At 37.8% G+C, this 27,473-nt stretch overlaps 2 protein-coding genes across 4 annotated transcripts in view; one reads left to right on the plus strand and one right to left on the minus strand.

Moving 5' to 3' along the window:
• ARSK (arylsulfatase family member K) overlaps positions 1-7,113 on the minus strand; it is a 57,179-nt gene extending 50,066 nt beyond the window's left edge. The window contains exon 1 of one of the 2 annotated variants that reach the window (XM_032276194.1): positions 6,988-7,113. Coding sequence is in view for 1 of the 2 variants with exons in the window: in XM_032276186.1 (XP_032132077.1) it covers positions 6,216-6,341 (126 nt within the window). In the remaining variant the exon portion in view is untranslated. Of the gene's footprint in view, positions 1-6,215; positions 6,548-6,987 lie in introns of those variants that run through there. The other variant, XM_032276186.1, reaches the window with a different exon arrangement.
• Positions 6,592-27,473, plus strand: part of TTC37 (tetratricopeptide repeat domain 37) — a 95,641-nt gene continuing 74,759 nt past the window's right edge. Inside the window, exons 1-4 of one of the 2 annotated variants that reach the window (XM_032276168.1) lie at positions 6,592-6,687; positions 12,841-12,909; positions 16,332-16,422; positions 26,780-26,923. In XM_032276168.1, coding sequence (XP_032132059.1) covers positions 6,617-6,687; positions 12,841-12,909; positions 16,332-16,422; positions 26,780-26,923 — 375 coding nt within the window. In that variant the 5' untranslated portion in view covers positions 6,592-6,616. Of the gene's footprint in view, positions 6,688-12,837; positions 12,910-16,331; positions 16,423-26,779; positions 26,924-27,473 lie in introns of both variants that reach the window. The other variant, XM_032276176.1, reaches the window with a different exon arrangement.

Raw genomic sequence — 27,473 nt, forward strand, 5'->3', positions numbered from 1 at the left:
TTTTTTTTTTTTTTTTGAGATGGAGTTTTGTTCTTGTTGCCCAGGCTGGAGTGCAATGGTGTGATCTCAGCTCACTGCAACCTCCACCTCCCAGGTTCAAGTGATTCCCCTGCCTCAGCCTCCTGAGTAGCTGGGATTATAGGCATGTGCCATCACACCTGGCTAATTTTGTATTTTTAGTAGAGATGGAGTTTCTCCATGTTGACCAGACTGGTCTCAAACTTCTGACCTCAGGTGATCTGCTCACCTTGGCCTCCCAAAGTGCTTGGATTACAGCTGTGAGTCACTACGTCTGGCCTGTTTTCTATTTTTAAAAAAAGGGGTTTATTAAGATATAATTCACACACTAAATAGCTCATCATTTAAAGTGTGCAATCCAATGGTTTTTAGTATATTCAGAAAGTTGTGCAACCATTACCCATAGTCGATTTTAGAATGTTATCATCCCCAAAAGACATTCTGCACTCCTTAACCATTACTCTGTATTTGCTGGAAGCCTAGGCAACTACCAATCTACTTTCTGGCTCTACATATTCGCTTTCTCTGGACATTTTACATGAATGGACTTATATGATATGTTGTCCTTTGTGATTAGCTTCTTTCACTTAACATAATCTTTCTAGGTTTTATCCACATTGTAGCATGTATCATATTTCTTTTTTATTGTTGAATAATATTACCAAATTTTATTTGTCCATTTGTCAGTTGATGGGCATTTGGGTTGTTTATACTTTTTGGCCATTATATTATAATGAACATTATTATGCTATGAACATTCATGTACAAGTTTTTGTGTTGACTTATATTTTCATTTCCCTTAGATATATACCTAGGAGTAAAATTGCTGGAGTATACTGCAACTCTACAGTTAACCATTTGAGAAACTGCCAAACTGTCTTCCAATGGCTGCATGATCTTACATTCCTACCAGTAGCATATGGGCTGTAATTTCTCCACATTGTTGCCAACTCTAGTTATTGTCTTTTTCATTGTAACCATTCCAGTGGGTGTAACTGGTGTCTCACTGTGGTTTATTTACATCCCTAATTATTAATGATGTTGAGCATCTTTTCATGTATTTATTGGTCATCTGCATATCTTCTATGAAAAAATGTCTATTAAGATCTTTGCCCATCTTTTAATCGCCTAATCTATAATCACAAAGATTTACACCTATGTTTTCTTGTAAGAGTTTTATAGTTTTAGCTTTTACATTTGATTAATCAATCAATTCATTTAACTTTTTTTTTGTTTGTATATAGTGCAAGGCAGGGTCCAGCTTCATTCATATTGTTTTTTCCAGCACCATTTGTTTAAAAGATCATTCTTTCCTAATTAAAATGGTCTTGGCGCCTGGCACCCTTGCTGAAAAATCAATTTACTATAAGCATAAGAGTTTATTTCTGGACTTTTGATTCTATACCATTGATCTGTACGTCATCTATACTTAGGCCAGTAACATACTACATTGATTGGTGTAGTTATGATGTAAGCTTTAAAATTGGGAAGTGTAAGTCTTCCAACTTTGTTCTTTTTATTTCAAGATTTATTTTTAGCTATTCTGGGTCCCTTAAATTTCCATATGAATTTTAGGATGAGTTTTTCTATCTCTGCAAAAAAAGTCCTAGGGATTTTTATAGGCACTGAATTGAATCTATAGGTCAATTTGGTCTGTACTGCTGTATTAACAATATTAAATCTTCTGATCCATGAAAAGGGGATGTCTGTTCATTTATTTAAATGTTCTTTAACTTCTTTCAACAATGTTTTGAGTATAAGAACTACATTTATTTGCTTAGATTTACTTTAAGTATTTCATCCATCCTGATGTTACTTTAAATGGAACTGTTTCCTTAATTTGACTATAAGCGTATTAGTCAATTAAGTGTATAAAATATAATTTACTTGTGTACACTGATCTTATATCCTACAGCCTTACTGATTTATTAGTTCAACAGTTTTATAGTGGATCTGTAGAATCCTACATACAAGATTACTTCAAGTATAGATACGTTTACTTCTTCCTTTGCAATACGGATACCTTTTATTTGATCTTTTGTCTAATTCTCTGGCTAGAAACCCTAGTACAATGCTGAATAGTAGTAGTGAGAACACACATCCTTGTCTTCTTCTTGATCTTAGTCAGAAATTTTTTTTTTTAACCATTCAGTGTAAAGTTCTGGCTTTTTTTGTAGATGCCTTTTAGCTCGCTTCTATTTCTAGTCAGTTGAATGCATAAGGATTGTTAAATCTTGTCAAATGCTTTTTCTGCATCTATTGAGATGATCACATGGGTTTTGTCCTTTATTCAGTCAACATGATCTATTACATTAATTGATTTTCAGGTATGAAATTCAGTGTACATTCTGGGGTAAATCCTACTTGGCAATGGTGAATAATCCTTCTTACATACTAATGCATTTGGTTTGCTAGTACATTTGTATCTTGGTATCTGTAGGAGATTGTTTCTAGGACATCCCAAGGATACCAAATCTTTGTGAGCTCAAGTCCCACAGCCAGCCCAGTGGAACCCATGGATAGGAAAAGTCAAGTTCTGTGAGTTCAACATCCCATAAATAACTATATATATATATATTTAAAATCTGAGATTGGTGGAATCTGTGGATTCAGAACCTGTGAGTATGGAGGGCCAAATCCATTTTGTTGAGGATCTTTGCTCTTATATTCCTAAGGGATACTGGTCTGTGGATTTCTTTCCTTATAATGTATTTGCCTGGCTTTGGAATCAGGCATGAACTGGTTTTTTTTTTTTTTTCTTTTTTTCTTTTTTTGAGATGGGGTCTCGCTCTGTCACCCAGGCTGGAGTGCAATGGCATGCCTCGGCTCACTGCAACCTCCACCTCCCAAGTTCAAGCAATTCTCCCTGCCTTAGGCTCCCGAGTAGCTGTGATTACAGATGCCTGCCACCATGCCTGGCTAATTTTTGTATTTCTAGTAGAGATGGGGTTTGTTGGCCAGGCTGCTCTCAAACTCCTGACCTCAGGAGATCTGCCTGCCTTGGCCTCCCAAAGTGCTGGGATTACAGGTGTGAGCCACTGCACTCAGGTGAACTGATCTTATAGTTTGGAAATGTTTTCTCCTAATTTTTGGAAGAGTAGATGAAGAATTAGTACTAATTCATCTTTAAGTATTTGGTAGAATTTATCTGTGGAACCTTTTAGGTCTGTGCTTTTCTTTGTTGGTAGTTTTAAAATTACCAATTCACTCTCTTTACTTCTTATAGGTCTATTCAGATTGTCTATTTCTTCTTGATTCAAGTTTTAGTAGTTTGTGCCTTCCTAGCAATTTGTCCATTTCATTTAAGTTACCTAATTTGTTGACATACAGTTGTTTTATGTAAGTATTCCCTTGTAATTCTTTTATTTCTTAAGGTAATGTACCCATTCTATTTCATGATTTTAGTAATCTAGCTCTTTTGTCTTTTTTCTTTGTTGGTATAGCTAAGGTTTGTCAATTTTGCTGATTTTTTCTAAGAACCAATTTTTGGTTTCATTGATTTTCTCTACTATTTTTCCATTCTCTGTTTACTTAATTTCGGCTCTAATCCTTACTCCTCCATTCTGCTTACTTTGCAGAAGCCTGTTTGGTTTTCTCAACTTGTCTCTCCTGGTATGGAACCTCTGTCCTACTAGAGAGCTAGGGCCATGGCAATTAGGGTCCTAGTATTCTCAGCCTTCTGCACCTGGCATAAAGTCTTTGTCTCGTAAGTGGGGGCTGACTGAAGTAAGGAAGCCCTCAACTTCTCAGCTTTGTTCACTAGGAATTTAACCTCTCCAACTTGGATTAGGAGAAGATGATAAAGCCTCACAGCCTGTCCCATATGGTGAGATATGATAACTGGTGATTGGGAGCTGAGGGGAGGAGTCCTATCTTCTTGGACACAGCCACCTAAGTGAAACCTCTGTCAAAGCCATAGTCCACTGCCACAGTCTCTTCTTGGCATTCTTACCAAGTTTTAGTAGATTTTCTTGAATAAATGTTTCTTCATTTGGTGTATGCCCTTAGGACAATTTCCAGACATTTTAAATGTTTCAAATATTTAATAGCTTTTATTTATAGTTAAAAAAAGAGTTTTCATTTGTTTTAGTTATTTTCTTGGGAGTTGGGTCTGCAAAGCTTCTTGTTTTGCTATTCTGAAAGTAAAACCAATGTGCTATTTTCTTCCCACAATTATTATCAGCTCAACTGCCCTATCAACTCTATCAGCTTGTAGAGTTTTAGAAATGATAAATCACAGTGTCAAGAATCTAACTGTATATAATCTCACTAATAATCTAATAATAATAAACTGGTATAATCATGGAGAGAGGAATTATTTTAAGCTTAAAGACCAATATTTTTAGTATATAGTTGAATATACCTACAGCAAAAACTTCAAAGAAACTATAAGCTGCACTCAGAACTATCATTATTTCTGGTAATATTACTGTCTTATTTTCAAACACATTGATATATACATATTATATGTTCGGATACAGCAAATAAGTAATTGTATTAATGTATTTAGGCCAAAATATTTGGCATAAGACAAAAAAAGATACAAGTATAAAAATTAAAGAATAAACTCATAATCTTAAATTTAAATGGAAAGTATCAGTATGCTCTCACAATTTATTTTTCTCTTTCTAAAATATATGTACTTTCCAGATTTGTCCACTGAAAAGATCAAGATGTAATGAAAACCCTAACACGCAGATTGCGGTCTCTACATACAAGGTGGGGCAGGAAGCATGCATTGTGGACATGGAACTCTGTTAAAGCAAGCTGTCAAATACTAATGGGGATGGGTCAGAAGGACTCAGGACAACCTGAAGGGGCTTCCATTGGCCAAAGATAGGACAGTTTGAATAATAATAAGTATGCAAATGCAAAAAAATTAAGCACGAATATAGAAAAAATTATGCATCCATACAATACTAAAAAAATAAACTTAAATCTCTCGGTTATCTTTGGAAGTTTCACACAACATGTGATTCCCTTTTAGGAATGGGCAGTTGCCTCTGCTGAAGACAGCTGCCTTGTCCAACATCACGCCCCATTCTAGGAGCAGCCCACAACCAGCGGCCATCCAACATGCAGGTAGAAAGGTCTGTTCTCCTCCCTCTATCTGGAAAGCAGCTCTGAAGCACCATCTTAATTTGAGAACTGTCATTCATAAGATAGCAGCAAAATTCTGCTTCTCCTCTGCACAATCCTGCTTCCTTTATCTTTGATTACAAGAGCACTTGGTAATAAAATGTCATCTAGTCAATTTCCAGTACTGCCCAGACTCTTAAGTTTAAATCACAAAGGCAACTTTAAGTGTTATTTTCAAAAAAATCCCATGAGCATATCTAGACTATGTAATTTTAATCATCAGGGGTTGATCTATCTATAAGAAAGGAAATACAACATAATGATTACAAACACTCCTTAGTACCAGATATGCTTAACACCAACATCTGTGTGACCACAGTAATACCTAGTGATAATAAACTAATATTACAATTAATAACCAAACAATTGACTAATCAGCACTTTTGAAAACATCGATCATACTAAAAGCATCGGGTAAGGTTGACAGTAGCACCTTTGGCTTGGAAAAGTTTCAAAAACTGTTTAAGTTTGGGATTCAGCCACATTACCAACACACACACACACACACACACATACACACAATTTCTCTGGAATATGGGGGAGTGGATCAAGTTATATCAACGATTCCATTTAAATCAGCACTAACAGGATTATCACAAATCTGGGTAATAGACTTTCCTCACTTCTCACCCAGACATGAATTACTGCAATCTTGAAGTGAACTGGGAAGTGACTTTTGGAAAGCTAACACGCTTTTATGGAGTTGTAGAATGTTACTGTGCCACACAAACCAAACGGGGGTATAGACTACAAAGTTCATTAGTAGTGGTAACATAATTTATTTTTCTCTTTCTAAAACATATGTCAGTATTAAAAATGAAAAGATTTGCAAAGATGTTTTCAGTGTTTCATTTACTATTGTTTTATATGCTTGCATAGGTATGTGGTGTATGTGTGAGTACAGGGGGCCTTATATAAAATGTATTTCTTTCTTTGCATTGGGGTAAAAGGTGTTTGAAATGTCTCAGGTTCTGCTCCACAAAGCCTGCAGCATAGGAAGCGGCGGGGAGGTCGCCGGTCCCTAGCGGGGCGTCCCTCCCCTGCCTCGCGGTACTTACAAAGGAGTCGCTCACGACCAGGACCACGTTGGGGGATTTGGCTGCTACACGCTTCTGCTCTCCTGCTCCAGGGGCCGGTGCCCCCAGCGCCCAGGCTGCGACCACCGACAGCCATAGCAGTAGCATCACGGGTACAGGTTCTAAGAGCCTGACGCTGGGCCAGCCGCCTCCCTCTGGCGTTCTCTGTAGCGGGGAGCTGGGCGGGGACAGCTAACAACTCCCAAAGCTTGCAGTTTGGTTTCCTGACAGTAACGCCGAGCTTCACCTTCGGAACTACAACTCCCATCAGGCTGAGAGCGCGCACATGCGCAACAGAGAAATCCCAGCTTTTTACCCACGTTAAGACCTTTTCATCAAATACCGAGCAAATCAGAACCCGGCCACTTCCAGTCACGTGACTGATGCCTGGGAAAGGCGCATGCGCTCTCACTCCAGACCCGGCGTTCGTAGAAGAGCAGCATCTGTACCAGGTGGGTTCAGATCTCTGTCGCTTTTGCACAAGGGAGCCTAAAGGCGACTGAAATGGTAGAGAAAGAAAGAATCGGGGCTGGGGCTCTTCGTTTTGGGCCACGCAAGCGTGGCTGAGTGTTGGGCGAGCTCGTGAACTGGGCGGTGATGAGGTGGCGGCGCGGCTGTCACTTAAGTTGAATAGGGCGGTTCCTTGTGGGGCCTCTGGGTGGACCGCTTCTAGTCCGCCGTGGATACCTTAGAGCCCCCCGAATACTTTCCCCAAGGAACTCTGTAGCCTGCCTCATCTTGTTGTTTCTCTCACCTGGTGCAGTCAGGATTTACTGTTCTCCCATGGGGTGAGGAGCGGGGCCTAGTAAGAAGTTTCAGGCTATCGGCGGGGAAAAGCATAGCTGTTCCTTGCCTTCAGAAAGCCAAGGAGAGAAACGAAACAGGAGGGGTAAGTGTTGGGCTGTGCGACGTGTTCAGTTAGTTAACGTAGGTTCGGAATACCATTGTTTTGCTGTAGAACAAAAACCGATCTCTTCTGACTGTTGAATTCCTTTGGAGATTTCTGGAAAAAGCAGATTTCTGTCTCAAAGCCAAATTCCAATTTCAGTATCGTAGTTTCAGGTATATAATTTGCACATCACACTAGTAGTTTTAATATTTTGACAGTAAAGAGAGAAGTTATAGTACTTATTTAACATAAGTCAACTGAATACTAATATCTAGCAGTTTTTTTTGCATAATTGTAATAAGGAACAGATTTATTTATTTAATACTCACATGGCAATTAGGTGCTGAGCATAATACTAAGAATCTACTGAGCATCTACTGCATGCCAGGTACTTTTACATGGAATATTTTTCATAATCCTCACTTTCACCATATTGCAGATAGGAAAACAAGTTTGGAGAGGTTAAATGACACACCTGAGTTTACACAGGGAATTGGTATGAGCACGACTGGAAATTCAACAGTCTGTGCTTTAACTAAATGCTTTGTCTACAGTTTATTACTAAATTTCATGATAGTCTACCGAGTTTGTTAGTATAGCTGAATTGTTCCTCAAGCAGCATAATAAACATCTGCGGGAGCGTGCAAAATAAACAGAGCCGGGCACGGTAACTCATGCCTGTAATCCCAGCACTTTGGGAGGCCTAGGCAGATGGATCACCTGAAGTCAGGAGTACAAGACCAGTCTGGCTAATGTGGTGAAACTCCGTCTCTATAAAAATACAAAAAGTAGCTGGGCATGGTGGCAGGCGCCTGTAATCCCATCTACTAGGGACGCTGAGGAAGGAGAATTGCTTGAACTCAGGAGGTGGAGGTTGCAGTGAACTGAGATCACACCATTGCACTCCAGCCTGGGTGACAAGAGCAAAACTCTGTCTCAAAAAAACAAAACAAAACAAACCTAAACAGTAGTTTCGGTTTACATGAGGTTAGTTTTCAGGGAAGCAAAATCTAGCATATATGAAATAATACAGCATGGAAGGTGATACAAGTGGGTTCCTTTATGAATACAAATTTGTTTTGAGTTAATTTGGAATATAGGACATATTTCTACCATAGAGACAATATTGACTGACATTTAAATTCATATAAGTTATATTTAGCTTTGTGGCTGATTCCATAAACTGTACTTACTCTCTACGGCCTTGTTTCCACAGAACATAACATCAGAGGTGATGACAGGATTACAAGAATACATCTTTTTCTTCTTTCTCCCCTTGGCAGTGTCAGTAGGAGCAGGTGCTGCAGTGGGTTGGAGCAAGACAGATATTTTAGAGCCTTAGAGACATTGTGCTGGAAGAATCTAAGAGGCTTCTAGTCCTACTTCCCATCTGACATTCAGTTTATCCTAAAACATTCCTGCTAAGGGGATTGTCCAGCCTGTGCTTTTTCATCTCCAGTGATGGGAAACCCTTCCATTGTACACCTCATCCCATATTTATATAGGTCTAATTATTAAAAGTTCCTATTTTAAGTTGAAATTTCTCTATTTTTAACCATACATTAGTTCATTTTTCTTCACTTTTACATGGATAATCGCTCCCTTTCAACAGTTCTTCCCCCAGCTTCCTCTCCACCATTTATTTTTTTTCCAGTTCCCAGTTTCTTCAACTAGTTCTCATGTAATTTCAGGTTTCCTCACTGTTTTGATCACTTTTTTGTGAACATACAGCATTTTTGCTAATCAGTAACTTACACTCTCAGAAAAGGTACTTTTGTGTGTGCACATGCATGTGTCTGTGTGTTACAGTGAAGGTAGGGCATCTCTGTTAGTCTGCAAGGGCTGCCATAACAAAATACCACAGACTGTGTGGTTTAAGCAAAAGAAATTTATTTTCTCATAATTCTGGAGGCTGGAAAGCCAAGATCTTTGATTTTTTCAGAGGCCTCTTTCTCCTTGGCCTGCATTTGGCCACCTTTTCTCTAGGACCTTACATAGTCTTTCCTTTAGGCATGTACATCCCTTATGTTTGTGTGTGTGTGCCCAGGTTTCTTCTTTTAAGGTCAACAGATTGGATGGGCCTACCCATATCACCTCATTTAAACTTCATTACCTCTATAACGGTCCTATCTCCAAATACTGTCACGTTCTGAGGGGTTAGGATTTCAATATATGAATTTTTGGAGGACATAACTCAGCCCTTAAAAGGCTCCATTACAAACATGTATGTTTAAGTCATCAGTTACAGATTTTTAAGTTCGAGATTGGTTGCTTGAGTGAAATACTCTGTGGTTCAGAAAGATCTTTAATAAAAGATCTAGGTTTTGATTCTCTGTAGTTCTTTTAATGTCCAGAATACCCGCAACACCATATTCTGCCTTAAGAAAAGGAGACTAAATGTGCAGCTTGTGATGGTGTGGAATATGTTAGTATTGTCCTCACATCTGCATTGTACCAGACACTGTAGGGAAGAAAAGAAGGAACTAGAAATAGTCTCTGCTCCCAGGAAGTCTCCAGTCTAGTTTTTGGAGGCACACAGACATAAACATCTGTGAGTTTAATAGCAGCGTAAAAGGTATCAAAAAGTATAGTTAATGCTAAATAATCAAAAACCAAAAACTATAATATCCCAAATTGTACTTTGGAGACTGCTTGTGTACTTCCAAATGTTAATTGGTTTTCACTGAAATAAATGTTCCATCATCACAGAAGTTTTAGAATTGCTGGGTTAAATTAACTTTGGGTCTTCATTGTAGGAATTCTCAGAGACTTTAAAAAGATAATTTACTTTGTGACTTTGAAAGACTGAGAGATACAGCCTATAATATTCACAAACTTAGGCCACTCATTAATACCCTTAAGCATGTTAATGTTTCTTGGAATACATTTTTGGAAGTGTTAGTATAGATAATAAATGCTATAAATTTAGACAAGTGTGACATTGGTCTGGGAAGGCTATATGCTTAACAGTTGAATTTGGCCTTGAAGTATGTGCAACATGTGAGTAGACAGAAGCGAGGGTAGACAGGGTAAATGGGAGAAGCAAAGATGTACAGATAGAAGACTGGGGGGGTGATTAAAAAAAAGTAATGTAAACTAGTATCAAAACATTAACAAGCCTTTCGATGGTGTAAAAGAAAATAAAACTCTTAAGGCCCACAAACTCACTATGACAAGGGGAAGGTTAAGCCTGGGATGTGAGTCATGCAACACTGCCATTCTTTTCCCCTAAACAGATAGTTTGTAGTTTCACAATGTTAGGTCATAGTCTTACACATAAGCTAGGTTCCCACAACGACAAAAGGCCATATACCTCTTCAGATGGCCTCCTCCCCAAATTGCTCACAAGGAAATTCCTTGCAGGCTCCTAAATCTTTCAAGATACATATTCTCTTATAAAACAAGCACATGCCAATTGTAATCTTGGGTCTGCAACCTAAATTTAACTCCTGAAATTAAGTTCTGTTAAATCTCACACTGAAAATGTTGATTGCAAGCTTATCTTCCCAGGTACAGAACTAGGACAAGATGAGATCAATCACTCTTAACACCTACCCTGACATGGTTGCATAATTGACTCTTTTCTCCCTCTTTTCAGATGTGTGCATTATCTTATGTAGAAGGTAGATTTATTGAGCTCTAATTAGAGCCTCAGGATAATGTAACCCTTTGCCTCACTGCCCACTTCCTTCCCCCCATTTTTTCCCTCCTGCATGCTCTCCCCTAGAATACTGAGTTCTCAAAGCCGTCTTTGGAAAGTGAGGGTCACAGATGCTTCGATGTCTTGTTTTTCCCAGGCGTGTTCTCAAAGTATGGCTCAATAAACCTCTACTGATTGAGACACTTCCATCTGTCTTTCATTTTTTTGTTAACACTGGTAAGCTATGGAAGCTGGAAGATCATTAGCTATTTATTGAATATGTATTACTCAGTAAGTGTTGGTTATATAAGAAGCTCTGAAAATTTAAGACCTGCATCTAAGAATTTATTGAATTGGGAGACAGGATATGTCTATAGAGGATAATGAAAATAATATTCGTTATGTTTTAGTTGAGTAGCTCAGTTAATAAGTGGTTTGGAGGAGGGAGTGGTCCCTGTTGTAGGCTATACTCTGGTATTCATGTAGTGTAGTAATTAATTTGAAGAGGATACTCATGTCTGATGATAGCTGTCTTTTGAGGAATACAGATGCTTCTTGACTTATGATGGAGTTACACCCCTTAAACCCATTTTAACTTGAAAATATTGTTAGTCAGAATGCATTTAATACTCTGATAAGCCCATCGTTAAGTCAAAAAATTGTAAGTTGAACCATTTGTAAGTCAGGGGCCATTTGTATTGGTAAGAAGTTTACTTCATGAGAGCAAGGAAGGAGTAGGTTGCAAAGAGGGTTGAGGATTTTGAATGTGTAGAGACAGTTTATAATAACCACTGAGTTATCGCACTAGCCATTTTAGGAATGGCAAATAGTGAAGTTTATTGAGAGAATAACAGTAGGTAGGAGATTATTAGTGTAGATTATGTCCAAGCACTCCATCTATGTATGTATCAGGTAAGTGATGTAATTCTTACTTTACCAATGAGGAAATGGGCTTGGTGAAATGAAGTCAGGTGCCCAAGGTCTAATGGCTTTAATCCTAGATCCATTTGATTTCCTAAACTCACTCTCAACTAGGGTAAGCCCTGCTGGGTGGATGTGACAGTGAAGGGGCTGACAGGATCTAGGGTGTTTTGTAAGCAGAGCTGAAGTGACTAAGTAATAAAACTAGATTGGGTGAGGAGGGCAGCCAAGTGTTACCAGGGCTCAAGAAGCCAGTGAAATGGGTTTGTACCTTTTCTTTTTTAACTTTTATCTTACTTTCTTAAACATTGTTTGGATTACTGGACTTTCTTTTCTTACCAGTAAGACTTTTTACTGTTGAACTGACACTTCTATTTAGGTCGATCATTAACGAGTGTTTTGGTTTAGTGAACTTTTCATTCCTTGTTCGTCCCTACCTACCTCGCCTACATTGTTTACCTCCTAGCATTTTTTTTTCACTTTATTCAGCTTTTCAGAAGTGCCTCCATTCTCTCCAGGGAGCATTCTAGATTATTTTTTGTTTGACAGCAGCTACTTCAGGGATGCTATCAAAATATCCTTGGAATTTGTAGATGTATAGTCAGTTGTGTTACTGTTTTAAATGACTATTTAAATGCATTATTAACATTAAATTTTTTTTCTCTGTTTTCATTAGATTATAAACTATAATTATATTATACTCCTTATGTTCCTTAGAACAAAGTGCTATTTTAATATAATTAGGCTGCAAATTGGGTGTAAATAAGTACGCTTAGTTGTCGGTAGATGTCCTTGATTCAAAGCAAAAGAAATAGTAGATATTCTTTTTTGGCTCAATTTTTTTATGTTGACATAAGTGTATTTTGGGTTTCTGAAATGGTTTTTCAAGATCCTTCTGATCTCTTATAGAAGTTTCCTTTTATTATCTGAAGCCTTAGGAATATAGTTTAGACCAATTCAGAAATTTGGATATTAAGATTAGTGTCTCTCTGGGAAATATAAAACATACTAAAAATTGTACATAATTATTTCTTATCTTTTAAATTATAAATTATGAAAATTGAATCTGATGCATTAAAAAGTTCAGAAGGTTTTGGGTTGTGGGTGTCATCCTTTTTATATGACTTTCTCATATTTGTTTTTATTTAATTTAGATGGAAAACGGTTAAGGAACAATCTGAAATTGAATTCAGGAAGAATATAGAGGTGGTAATAATAGGTAAAAGGTAAGTGTCTAGAATGCTAAATAATAAATTGGAATCTATTTTTACTTAATGATTGTTTTTACTTGTTCCTTTCAGAAGAAAGAGATAATGGCATCTTCCTTTTTTTTTTTTTTTTTTTAAATGTCAAGCTATGGGTCATCACAAAATATCTTTTGTTATTAGATTTAAAGGTATTTTTTTCTTTTCTGTAATTAGCTTCCATTGTCATTATCATTACTATTATTGTTGTGGCTTTGTGGAATCTTTGTATGGGCATATTGGACTATTATTTAAGGTTTCATAGCCTCAACTGGAGTAGGACATATCAGTTCACTTACCTATATATGTTGTCTTTGAGGAATATCATTGCCTTTATGGCATGGCTGTCACTTTCTAACCCTTTTTAAGTGCAATTGTTGCAACTTTTTATGCTTGATTTATGTTGGATAAAAATATTTTGCTTTGGTAGTAGAAAAAGTTGAGTGAAAATGTACAAAATGAATGCTCTTATTTAAAAAAAGCCAGTTGAGATTGAGGAGAAAAGTGGGAGGAGAGGTATAATAGGAAAGAATTAATAGGGAGTTGTGGTGTGGAAGAATAATAAAGGCATTTCTCTCTTGCAAGAGAGCTAGACATTTCTTTGAAGTGTTAGAAATCCTTACAATCAAGGGAAATATCCAAAATAGAGAAGTATGAGGTTACATGGAATCATTTTGGATAGTAGGTTTTTACTCTTGGAAGGAAAATGTGTTGAGTGGTACCTAGTAGATCGTTGGATCTCAGTAAGTGTTTGTTTAGAAAATTGGTGAATGGACCTTTCCCTTTCCCCTCAAAAAAAAAAAAAAAAAAGGAAGTAGAAGCTTTTAGGGTTGAAAAGGGACAGATTATTTTATCTTTTTAAAAATTAACCTTCTGAAACTTATATACATACATATGTGTATATGCATGAGTGAGAGAGGACCTCATTGCTAGCTTATGCTAAATGTTGCATCAAATGAGGGAGTTGGAAGAGAAGAATAGAGGATTCTATTGTAGCATGAAGAATTGTAATTACACATGGAGACATACAGATATTGAAGGATATTTAATATTAGAATAGGTTACCAAGAGAAAAATGGTGTTCGTTTCTATATAGTGGTCTTTCAAAATACCTACTTAAAAATTCCTAATGGCTTCATATTTGCTGCTGTATTTAAGTCCAAACTTGTCTGTTTGACTTTCAGTATCAGTAATCTGAGGCTCTACTTTACCTACCCAACCTAATTTTCTTCTGTTCTTTAATAGGTCCCTTCTGATCCATGCAGGCTGGTTTTCTCATGTTACCTATACTTCCCACAACTCGTTCCTACTTCTCTCACTTTGCTAATGAGTTTGCCTCTGAGTAGAGCAATTTTCCTTCTTCCCTCCATTCTTAAGTCTTGTCGTCTTCTATTAATAATAGCCATTAATTACATCACACCATACACCTTTCCTTCTCTGAATTCCTATTGCACTTCCACTCAGTACTCTTAGTTTAGCGTTTGATTATTGAGTGAATCATATGCCTTAAGTCTTTCTCTTGATTTAGATTATATTCTTTTTTTTTTTTTAATGTCATGCACACCAAATAGCTTGGGGGCTGCATGTAGTTTAGTAGGGTTGGTTCTACCTTATTTGTGTACATGCCCTCTTAAATGTTGGGTGATAAAATAGATGGTAAACTTCCTCCTTATGTAATGGTTGTACTCTTCTGTTTGTTTTTAATTTGAGACTTTTTTTTTCCTTTTTAACTTGGAAATCTTTTGATTTTTTTACTCGAGTGTCTCTTTTTGTCTCTTTTTATTGATCTAGATCAGCTGTCATCATCCTTGATGTTTTCTTCTTTGTAGTCTGCAGGTTTTTTTTTTTTAACCAAAGGAAACTGGTTTGAGAAAATTAATTGTGAAATCAGCATTGAAATTTGTTCTCTAACTCCAATCAAGATTTGCAAACTACAAAAAAAGTGTTCTGAAGTTCTCACCTGTAAATATATATCAAGATAATTTCAGATAAGGTAGTAGTTTCTAAAGCAAGAATATATGAAATATGGTGCTTTAAATTATATAATTATTGTAAGTAGGCAAAAAAAGGTTACTTATCTTCCTATTTAGGGGATCTGCTTCTAGTTGTAGATAAAGTGATTTTATGGTACCTTAATTTTTCTATTATTTTGAATGCCAACATTTTTTAAGCCAAAAAGATTTAAAAATATATATCTCACTTCTCAGACTGATTTGGTCTCATATTTCTGTGTTAGCTGCTTCTTTGGATATAAAGGACTGTCAGTGTACCATGTCAGTGATTCATCTTTTTGGTATATTTTGCTCCCTTGAACATCTGGAGTCAATAAGTACTTAATATTTACCACAACTTGTTTTACCTTTCTATGAGATTAGAGGAGCTGACAGAAAATACAAATGTTTATTTTTTTCAATAATTTTCAGTATGATTGAATTTGACTTGTTTACAGGTAAGCCAGAATAAGTTGTGAAATCTTAAAATATACCAATTTATTTAAAATTAATGTATCTTAAAATTAAATAAAGAAATACTTTGTTATGAATTAAAATATATTTTTATGGCTGAAATTGGTGTACAACCCTTTTGTATTATCCATTGCTTCCATTCAAGTTTAAACATTGTTTTTCTTTAGAGAAAGTACAGGTAATAATCCTACAGTGTCCTTATTGTGAAAAAAGTTAATATCCTGATTTATATATATCACAGCCACTAGCATTAAAATAATGCTTTCTTAAACTTTCATATCACAGTCACTGAAATTATTTTTGTTAGTGTTTTATCTGTGACTTGGGCTTATTCTACTGGATCTTGCTTAGAATAGAGTTGGATTGAGATTGGTATGTGTTTGGAGTCCTGATCAACAAGATCATTTGCATTTTAGCCAAAATATATGGAGAATGAATGTAAATCAAATGTAACTCAATTTTAACACTTATTAATTGATCATCTATAATTTATAAGATATTAGGTCCTGGGGATGGGGCAGTGAAAAAAAATTCTTGCCTACATGGAACTTACATTCTTGTGGGTTGGGACACAGAAAATAAATAGGATAAATAAGTAGAATATATAGTATATTACATGTGACAAATGCTTTGAAGAAAAATAAAGCTATGGGGGGGGGCGGTTCAGGAAATACTGGGTTGTTGAGAGTAGGGGGATGGCAAGATTAAAATGTTAAATAGCCTGTGGAGGGAAGGTTTCACTGAGGTGAGGAAGTGACTTTGAGTACAAATCTGAAGAGGTTAGGGAATAAACTGTGTATATGCCAGAGGGAAGACTGTTCCAGATGGAAGGAGGCTTTTCCTTTTCCAGGTTCCCTTTTCAGATGGCTAAGTTTGTTGGAACCTTTACGGTTGGGTAGATATGACTGTAAATTCACTCAGGCTTTTCTGCCTTGACAGAATGTCCAGCAAGGAAGTGAAGACTGCTCTAAAAAGTGCTAGAGATGCAATCAGGAACAAAGAATATAAAGAAGCTTTGAAACATTGTAAGGTAACCAGTATTTTTTTCTTCCTTAATAAAAGTATGTTACCCATTCATAAACATTATTGATTTGTAGTATGTGAATTATTTACTATCCAAACACAACAAAAGTGGTAAGGCCCGTTTTGTAGAACCATTAGAATGGTTGGACTTTTAACACCCAATTAGCAGGATAAACTACTACTGCCAAACTTAATTTTCTCTGTATTGGTAACTTATCAAAGCCAAGTTCTTAAAACCTGAATATCCTATAAATGTATTTGGATAGTTGTATCATGGAATACTGCTGTGTCTTAAAGTTTTCATTGTTTAATGATATGTAAGTGTTCTAATTCTGTTTGGTTTGTGGATGAGAGGATCAAGATTATAAAGCTCATTTTTATGCTGATGGCTATGTTTCTATTCAGAGGGAGAAACTGATCTTAGGGGAGAGACAGAGGGTAGTACTAGGAGTGAAGTCATCAGTAGGTGAGAGACACAATGGGATCCAGAGCTTGAGGGGGCCCTTTAACCCTTTTTCCATCTTAACAGGAGAGAATATAGGTGCCAATCCATACAGTGTTAGGCTTGCAGATTTGGTGGTGGGAAGAGCTTTCTTCTCTAATGGCTTCTGTTTTCTTGGTGAAGTATAAGATGAAACTGGGAGAAGACCTGGTTAGGAGGTTTGAGATAAAAGAAGGTATGAAATAGTTTCTTTCTTTCTTCTTTCCTTTCCTTTCCTCTTTTCTTTGTTTCTTTTTCTTTCTTTCGTTTCTTTCTTTTTTTCCCTGGTGGGAAAACAAACAAGCTAGTAAGGACTGGAAAGATTAGCCAGTGCTAGTGATTGCCCATTTGAAGTTTCAAGCTATTAAAGCGAAATTGGTGAACTCCATTGTAGTTTTCTCTCTTCGTATTTAGCTTCTCAGGTTTGGAGATGGGAATGATAGGGTTCAACTATGGATGAAGAGAAAAATGAGAGGAAAGACATGCAAAGGAGTTGAGGATGTAATGACAAGGGAGTGAGGACAGTGATGAGTCCTGGAGTCTGAGCTGGGTAAGGGGAATGAGAAATGAGAAGTGGGCTGATAGGCAATGGAAAAATGGGTTAAGGTAAAAAAAAAAATTAGTGAGGACGGATCCAAGATGGCCAATTAGGAGCAGTTAAGGATTGCAGCTCCCAATGAAAGCACGGAGGGTGAGTGGACGCTGCATTTCCAGATGGATTTTTATTGCCCACAGAACATGAGATTCCCAGGCAGAGGAGCCCCACGGGTCATCAGCGTGGCTGTTTTGGCTGGTGCAGTGGGTCTCCGCACAAAATTCACAGGTCCAGGCACCGTTTTAACTGGCTACTGGAGCTCCTGGGAGAGACAGTCGCCCATTCAACTGATAAAAAAGGGGACTGAAACAGGGAGCCAGGCCAGGAGATTCCAGGGCAAAAAAGTGCCGCGAATCTCAGTGCGGCTATTTCAGTCAGCACAGTGGGTCGCCGCAGGGGAAATCACACAGATTCTGGTGCCTTTAAAACAGGCGACTGGAACACCTGGGAGTGTTCAGTTTTCAACTGAAAAAAAAAAGGGGTCTGAGGCAGGGAGCCAGGTGATCAGGCTCAGCTGGTCCCACTCCTACAAAAAAACAGCAATCGGAAACACTCTGGATTGAGAGTTTCACAGCAAGCACAGCTGAATCCAGGATGGTCCAGCTCTGTGGGGGAGGGGCATCCACCATTACCAAGGCAGTCCACCACTACAGAGGTAGTCCACCATTGCTGAGGCAGCCCGCCATTGCCAAGGCAGCCTGCCATTACAGAGAGAGTCCGCCATTACAGAGGTGGGCCGCCACTGCCAAGGCAGTTCTAACTATACCCGTATAAACAGGACTGCAGGGAAGTTCACATGGCAGCTGGGCGGAGCCAACAGCAGCTCAGCAAAGCCTCTGCAGGCAGACTGTGACCAGGCTGCTTCCTCACTGGGCAGGGCAGTCCTGAAAAAAGGCAACAACACAACAGAAACTTATAAATAAAGCCCTAACTCCCCAAGACAGAGTACCTGGGGGGAAAAAAAAAAAGGTGTTTATGAGTTCTGCTGCAGCAGACTTAAACATACCTGCCTAGCAGCTCTGAATGAACAATGGAGCTCACAGCTCTGCAGTTGAGTGCCTATAAAGGACAGACTGTCTCCTCAAGCAGCTCCTAGACCCCTGTATATCCAAAGAGTCACCTCATAAAGGAAAGCTGAGACTGACATCTGGCGGATATCCTTCTGGGATAAAGATAGCAGAAGAAGAAACTGGCAGCAACCCTTACTGTTCTGCAGCTGCTGCAGCTGATACCCAGGCAAGCAGGGCCTGGAGTGGACCTCAGCAGTCCTGCAGCAGAGGGACCTGAATGTTAGAAGGAAAACTAAGAAACAGAAAGAAAGAACTTCAACATCAACAAACTGGACTTCAACTCAGAGACCCAATCTGAAAGTAACAACTACAAAGACGACAGGTGGATAAATCCACAAAGATGGGAAGTAACCAGCGCAAAAAGGATGAAAATATCCAAAATCAGAAAGCCTCTCCTCTTACAAGGGATCACAACTCCTCACCAGCAAGGGAACAAGGCTAGATGGAGAATGAATGTGATGAATTGACAGAAACAGGCTTCAGAAGGTGGGTAATAACAAACTTCTGTGAGCTAAAAGAACATGTTCTGACCCAATGCAAAGAAACTAAGAACTTTGAAAAAAGATTTGATGAAATGCTAACGAGAATAAACAGCTTAGAGAGGAATAAAGTGAATTGATGGAGCTGAGAAACACAAGAACTTCGCGAAGCATACACAAGTTTCAACAGCCGAATTGACCAAGCAGAAGAAAGGATATCAGAGGTCAAAGATCAACTCAATGAAATAAAAAGAGAAGGCAAGATTAGAGAAAAAAATGGTAAAAAGGAATGAACAAAGTCTCCAAGAAATATGGGACTATGTGAAAAGACCTAATCTACACTTGATAGTGTACCAGAATGTGACGGAGAGAATGAATCCAAGCTGGAAAACAGTCTTCAGGATATTATCCAGGAAAACTTCCCCAACCTAGCAAGGCAGGCCAATATTCAAGTCCAGAAAATACAGAGAACACCACAAAGATATTCCTGAAGAAGAGCAACCCCAAGGCACATAATCATAAGATTCAACCAGGGTTGAAATGAAAGAGAAAATGCCAAGGGCAGCCAGAGAGAAAGGTTGGATTACCCACAAAGTTAAGCCCATCAGACTCACAGCGGATCTCTCAGCAGAAACCCTACAAGCCAGAAGAGAGTGGGGGCCAATATTCAACATCCTTAAAGAAAAGAACTTTCAACCCAGAATTTCATATCCAGCCAAACTAAGCTTCATAAGTGAAGGAGAAATAAAATCCTTTATGAAGACGCAATTACTCAGAGATTTCATAACCACCAGGCGTGCTTTACAAGAGCTCCTGAAAGAAGCACTAAACATAGAAAGGAACAACCAGTACCAGCCACTCCAAAAACGTACCAAATGATAAAGAGCATTGACACAATAAAGAAACTGCATCACCTAATGGACAAAACATCCAGCTAGCATAAAAATGGCAGGATCAAATTCACACATAACAATATTAACCCTAAATGTAAATGGGCTAAACGCCCCAATCAAAAGACACAGTCTGGTAAATTGGATAAAAAGCCAAAACCCATCGGTGTATCCAGGAAACCCATCGTACATGCAAGGATACACAAAGGCTCAAAATAAAGAGATGGAGGAAGATTTACCAAGCAAATGGAGAGCAAAAAAAAACAAAACAGAAGTTTCAATTCTCGTCTCTGATAAAATAGACTTTAAAGCAACAAAGATCAAAAGAGACAAAGAAGGACATTACATAATGGTAAAAGGATCAATACAACGAGAAGAGCTAATGATCCTAAATATATACACACCCAATGCAGGAGCACCCAGATACATAAAGCAAGTTCTTAATGACTTACAAAGAGACTTAGACTCCCACACAATAATAGTGGGAGACTTTAACACCCCATTGTCAGTATTAGACAGATCAACGAGACAGAAAATTAACAAGGATACCCAGCACTTTAACTCAGACCTGGAATAAGCAAACCTAATAGACATTTACGTAACTCTCCACCTCAAACCCATAGAATATACATTCTTCTAAGCACCACATCACACCTACTCTAAAATTGGCCACATAATTGGAAGTAAATCTCTCCTCAGCAAATGCAAAAGAACGGAAATCATAACAAACAGTCTCTCAGACCACAGTGCAATCAAGTTAGAACTCAGAATTCAGAAACTAACTGAGAACCACACAGTTTCATGGAAACTGAACAAGTTGCTCTTGAATGTTGACTGGATAAACAATGAAATGAAGGCAGAAGTAAAGATGCTCTTTCAAACCAACAAGAATGAAAACACAGCATACCAGAATATCTGGGACACATTTAAAGCAAGTGTCCAGAGGAAAATATATACCAGTAAACACCCACATGAGAAGCAAGGAAAGATCTAAATTCGACACCCTATCATCAAAATTGAAAGAGCTATGGGAGCAAGATCAAAAAAACTCAAAACCTCGCAGAAGGCAAGAAATAACTAAGATCAGAGCAGAACTGAAGGAGATAGACACAAAAAAACCCTTCAAAAAGTCAGTAAATCCAGGAGCTGGTTTTTGGAAAAGATCAACAAAATGTACCACTAGCCAGATTAATAAAAAAGAGAAGAATCAAATAGATGCAATAAAAAACGATAAAGGGGATATCACCACAGATTGCACAGAAATACAAACCATCATCACAGATTATTAAAAACAACTCTATGCACATAAACTAGTAAACCTGGAAGAAATTGATAAATTCCTGGACACTTGCATCCTCCGAAGCCTAAACCATGAAGACGTTGAAATCCTGAATAGACCAATAACAAGGGCAGAATTTGAGGCAGCAATTCAGAGCCTACCACCCAAAAAAAGCCCGGGTCTGGTTGGGTTCACAGCCAAATTCTACCAGACATACAAAGAGGAGCTGGTACCATTCCTTCTGAAACTATTCCAAACAATCCAAAAAGAGGGAATTCTTCCCCAATCATTTTATGAGACCAATATCATACTGATACCAAAACCCGACAGAGATTCAGCAAGAAAAGAAAACTTCAGGCCAGCATCCATGATGAACATAGATGCAAAAATCTTCAATAAAGTACTGGCAACCCGATTGCAACAGCACATCAAAAAGCTTATCCACCATGATAAAGTAGGCTTCATCCCGGGGATGCAAGGCTGGTTCAACATACGGAAGTCTATGAACGTAATTCACCACATAAACAGAACCAAAGACGAAAACCACATGATTATCTCAATTGATGCAGAGAAGGCCTTTGACAAATTTCATCAGCCCTTTATGCTAAAGACCTTCAATAAACTAGGTATTGGTGGAACGTATCTCAAAATAACAAAAGCTATTTATGACAAACCCACAGCCAATATCATACGGAATGGGCGAGAACTGGAAGCATTCCCTTTGAAATCTGGCACTAGACAAGGATGCCCTCTCTCACCACTCCTATTTAATATAGTATTGGAAGTTGTAGCCAGAGCAATCAGGCAAGAAAAAGAAATAATGGGTATTCAAATAGGAAGTCAAATTGTCTCTGTTTGCAGATGACGTGATTGTATATTTAAAAGACCTCATCATCTCAGCCCAAAATCTCCTGAAACTGATAAGCGACTTTAGCAAAGTCTCAGGATACAAAATCAACTTGCAAACATCACAGGCATTTCTACACACCAATAACAGACTTAAAGAGAGCCAAATCAAGAACGAACTGCCATTCACAATTGCTACAAAGAGAATAAAATACCTAGGCATACAGCTAACAAGGAACGTAAAGGACCTCTTCAGGGAGACCTACAAACCACTGCTCAACGAAATAAGAGAGGACACAAACAGATGGAGAAACATTCCGTGCTCGTGGTTAGGAAGAATCAATATCGTGAAAATGGCCATACTGCCCAAAGTAATTTACAGATTCAGTGTTATCCCTATCAAGCTACCAATGACCTTCTTCACAGAACTGGAGAAAACTACCTTAAACTTCATATGGAACCAAAAGAGAGCCCACATAGCCAAGTCAATTCTAAGCAAAAAGAACAAAGCTGGAGGCATCACATTACCGGACTTCAAACTATACTACAAGTCTACAGTAATCAAAACAGCATGATACTGGTACCAAAACAGAGATATAGACAAATGGAAAAGAACAGAGGCCTCAGAGGCAACACCACACATCTACAATCATCTGATCTTTGACAAACCTGACAAAAACAAGCAATGGAGAAAGGATTCCCTGTTTAATAAATGATATTGGGAAAACTGGCTAGCCATGTGCAGAAAGCAGAAACTGGACTCCTTCCTGACACCTTACAGTAATGTTAACTCTAGATGGATTAAAGACTTAAATGTAAGACCTAACACCATAAAAACCCTAGAAGAAAATCTAAGCAAAACCATTCAGGATATAGGCGTAGGCAAGGACTTCATGACCAAAACACCAAAAGCATTGGCAACAAAAGCCAAAATAGACAAATGGGACCTAATCAAATGCCACAGCTTCTGCACAGCAAAAGAAACTGTCATTAGAGTGAATTGGCAACCAACAGAATGGGAAAAAATTTTTTGCAATCTACCCATCTGGCAAAGGGCTAATATCCAGAATCTACAAAGAACTAAAACAGATTTACAAAAAAAAAAACCAAGCAAGCCCATTCAAAAGTGGGCAAAGGATAAGAACAAACACTTTACAAAAGAAGACATACATGAGGCCAACAAACATATGAAAAAATGCTCATTATCACTGGTCATCAGAGAAATGCAAATGAAAACTACATTGAGATACCATCTCACGCCAGTTAGAATGGCGATCATTAAAAAATCTGGAAACAACATGTTGGAGAGGATGTGGAGAAATAGGAACACTTTTACACTGTTGGTGTGAGTGTAAATTAGTTCAACCATTGTGGAAGACAGTGTGGTGATTCCTCAAGGACCTAGAAATAGAAATTCCATTTGACCCAGCAATCCCATTACTGGGTATGTATCTAAAGGATTATAAATCGTTCTACTATAAGGACACATGCACACGAATGTTCATTGCACTGTTTACAATAGCAAAGACGTGAAGCGAACCCAAATGCCTATCGATGATAGACTGGACAGGGAAAATGTGGCACATATACACCATGGAATACTATGCAGCCATAAAAAACGATGAGTTCGTGTCCTTTGTAGGGACATGGATGAACCTGGAAACCATCATTCTCAGCAAACTGACACAAGAACAGAAAATCAAACACCACATATTCTCACTTATAGGTGGGTGTTGAATAATGAGAACACATGGACACAGGGAGTGGAGCATCACACACTGGGGTCTGTCAGGGGGAAATAGGGGAGGGACAGCGGGGGGTGGGGAGTTGGGGAGAGATAGCATGGAGAGAAATGCCAGATATAGGTGATGGGGAGGAAGGCAGCAGATCACACTGCCATGTGTGTACCTATGCAACAATCTTGCATATTCTTCACATGTGCCCCAAACCTAAAATGCAATTAAAAAAAAAAGACAAAAAAAAAATCAGAGAAATCAAAAGTTAAATATTTGTTACCATGGGACTACAGTAATTGAACTGGGATGGTAGGAGAGGAACAGAATGGTACTATGCTGGAAATTCAGATTTTGGATGGGTGAGTAGTATGGAGAACAAATAACTGAGAGGCCACAGTGTTCAGTGGGACATCAATGTGAATGTTAGAATGAATACAGACGTTGAGGTGGAAAAGAAAGATACTGAATTTTCACTGGTTAGGAAGTTGGTAGATTGTAGCAACAAGAAGGCTCTTTTTAGTAGTGTAGTTGTATAGATTGAGGCTTCAAAGGTAATAGGGTTGTTGAAGGAGGAAGGAGCAGAAGAGGACTGTAGGTGCCAGTGTGAGCAAAGAGAAGCTGTTTCTTACCTCCTAGGTCTATGGCATGTGAAATGTAAAAGAAGCCAACTGCAACCTGTAGGGTCTCTAGAGGAATTAGCCACATTTTCATTGAGATAGAACTTGTTGTGGTTAAAAGAAAGGTTGAAAATATGGAGGGAACTTGGCTGATCCAGATTGGGAGTTCCAGAGGGCACAGAAGAATTTAAGAGAGTGGTAGGGAGGGAATTGGGCAAGACTGGGGCATATACATGGCAATATGAGGATGAGAGTCTAAGAAGTAAACAGGTAAAGGATACCCTTGTGAGATTTACGTTTCTGGTGGTGACTGATGGAGCCCAGCAGAGATGCAGGCCATGATAGTACTAATCCTGATACCAAAGAAGGTGGGCAGTGTGTTCCAAATGGGGACAGGTTGTGGATGGAGTACAAGAAGGGAGGAGGGGCTGTTTCCTTCAGCACTAGGTTTATCTAATTGATGCACGTGAGTCTGTTTCAGTTATTATATATAGCACCACTGTAGCTCTCTTTTTTCTGTAGACTTTCTGCAAAATTCAGTTATAAGTTCCACCAAATAGTTCAAAATTTATACTAGCTAGACCCAATTAGTAAATGCAAATGGATAACTAATCAGTTATAAATGCCTGATTACTAATTAGTAACCCAGAATCTTGGTTGAGACTAAATGAATTTTTAAGTAAAAGAATGTTAGCCTTTGCTGTGGTTTTGTCTGATTGTCACCTTGTCTGCCTGTGATGGCACTTTATTACATGATATGAGTATCCCTTCAGGGAAGACTGCTCCAGTTTGTACAGTTAGGTACTTTTTTCTCTATGTTTTTTCAGAGTCTCATACTTGCTTTCGTCACATTGTTGGTAATTATTTTCTTAAACATCCATTTCAGATTCTGAAAACCTGGTCATCAGGCAGGTAGTTGGTACTTAGTAATTGCTGGTTGAATATGGCATTTTGTTCAGCAGTTAAGTGCCAGCCATTGTACCTGGTGTTGGGAACATAAGCACTAATAAGGCCCCAGTGTTTAGAGCTTAACTGTGGTAGTTACATCATTGTTGTGTTTTGTTAGGAGGCAACATTATTATGTTGAAGTCAAAATAAATAAACAGATATCTAAATTTAATGTTTTATTTTGGGAAGCAAGTATTGCGATTTGAGGCATACACACTAAGTGGTATATATATATATATATATACCACTTTATATATCTATATCATACATACAAAAGCTAAGTGGTCTTTTGTATATCTGAAGAACAAAGAGAAGGTTGGCCATTTTATTGGAATGAAAAATGTTATGTATTATTTGGAAAGAAAGCTCATTAGTACTAGAAATAGTAGGTAAAACTAGCTTAGAGTCATGCCAGCTACTGGGGAAAACTGGTCTTAGGGTTACAGCAGCCCCTCTCAGTAGCTGGGCTTTTGGAAAATTTAATTCTTGGAGCAGGTGTTCTGAGCCCTGAGTGCCTTTCCCCCTGGTGCTCCCTTTACTCTGACTTAGGTAACAAGAATGACCCAATTTGTGTAATCAGTGTGTTCACAGATAGAATGGAGCTTGTACTGCATATTAGGGACAGATTATTAGAAGTGTTATGTGGATGCACTTAAGTCTAATAATCTGACTGGCTCAACTCATGAAAATGTTCTTATTTTCTGTAGAATAAATAAAACCTTAAGAGGCTAATTTCATTTTTGTTATTGATTTTGTTTTTCTTCCCCTAAAACATATTTGCTAACGGCTTCAAGCTATTTTATTTTACCTTAGCAAGTAGTTGTTATTTCTGAAAACAATATCTCTACATATAATTTTTATACCAGTTGGCAGATGTTGTTTATAAACATTCATTGCTACTACTTATTTTGAACATATTTGGTATAGTCACATTGGGGTGTCTACTTTCTTAGCCTGTAATCTCAAGAAAAATCCATGTGTCTAATATGGGGAAACTATCATGGTAAAGGAAAATGTGAGAATTGGATTAAGTGAAATGAGATGGAGAACAGTTTTGTGAATTTGATCAGTAGCAGTATGGAGACAGGCAGGATGATTGAGTAGTTACTATTCTTTATATATCTAGCATTCTCAAAGAGCATAGGGAGACATTTGGTGGAGGTATCAGTATCATTTGGGCAGCTTTAAAAACAAAAACAAAAAAAAAAAACCTTCATATTTCAAAGCCATTATGGTCACTTATACAGTCCAACTTTTTCTTTCCCTGAGGAAACTGAAAGCAGATAGGTTAAATGATACTCTGAAGGTTGCCCGGTTAGTGGTAGGTACAGATTTCCTGACTCGTAAGTAGACTTTCTGTTATTGTTAGTTCATTTGCTTCCAAAATTTAATGACCTCCTCTTTTAATTTTTTTTTAAATCAGACAGTGTTAAAACAGGAGAAAAATAACTATAATGCCTGGGTTTTTATTGGTGTTGCTGCAGCTGAACTAGAACAACCTGATCAGGCCCAGGGTGCCTATAAAAAAGCTGCTGAATTAGAGCCAGACCAATTACTAGCTTGGCAGGTAAGTAGAAAAAAATTTTTTTCGGTATTATTGGAATGGATTTTTTTTTTTTTTGCATTTTTCAAAATACCGATAACAACATTAAGCTAAGCATTTAGACCTACATTTGCCCCATGTAAGAAAAAATTTAAATTTATTAGTTTTCTAAACCAAAATCTTAGTTTAGAAAAAAAGTGGTGCAAAGGATGTTTGTTAACACTATTTAACATCCTGCCTAATGGATGATTTCTAAATGTGAGCACTCAAATATCAATCTCTACCTTAGTTACATACGCATGCAAAAGACTTATCCACAATGTTATTCTTTATGCTTACTGAGGAAAGATGTTTTTTAATGTTTCCTAAAAATAAAATAATATAAAAATGTTAATGTTTCTATTTTTGAGTGAAGGTTAAATTCTTTTTTTTTTTTTTTTTTCGCTTAGTGGTCTTAATGTTTTTGCTTAGATTCTCCAATTTTTTCATATTTAATAACTTTGTTTGGTATCTCAATCACACCTTTGAGACTGATTAATAGGATGTAGTAGGCTCTGGAGAGTGTGAACCTGTT

The sequence above is a fragment of the Sapajus apella genome, unplaced genomic scaffold (genome assembly GCF_009761245.1).
Source record: "Sapajus apella isolate SASKATOON/1434 unplaced genomic scaffold, GSC_monkey_1.0 scaffold1, whole genome shotgun sequence".
NCBI classification, from domain to species: Eukaryota; Metazoa; Chordata; class Mammalia; order Primates; family Cebidae; genus Sapajus; species Sapajus apella.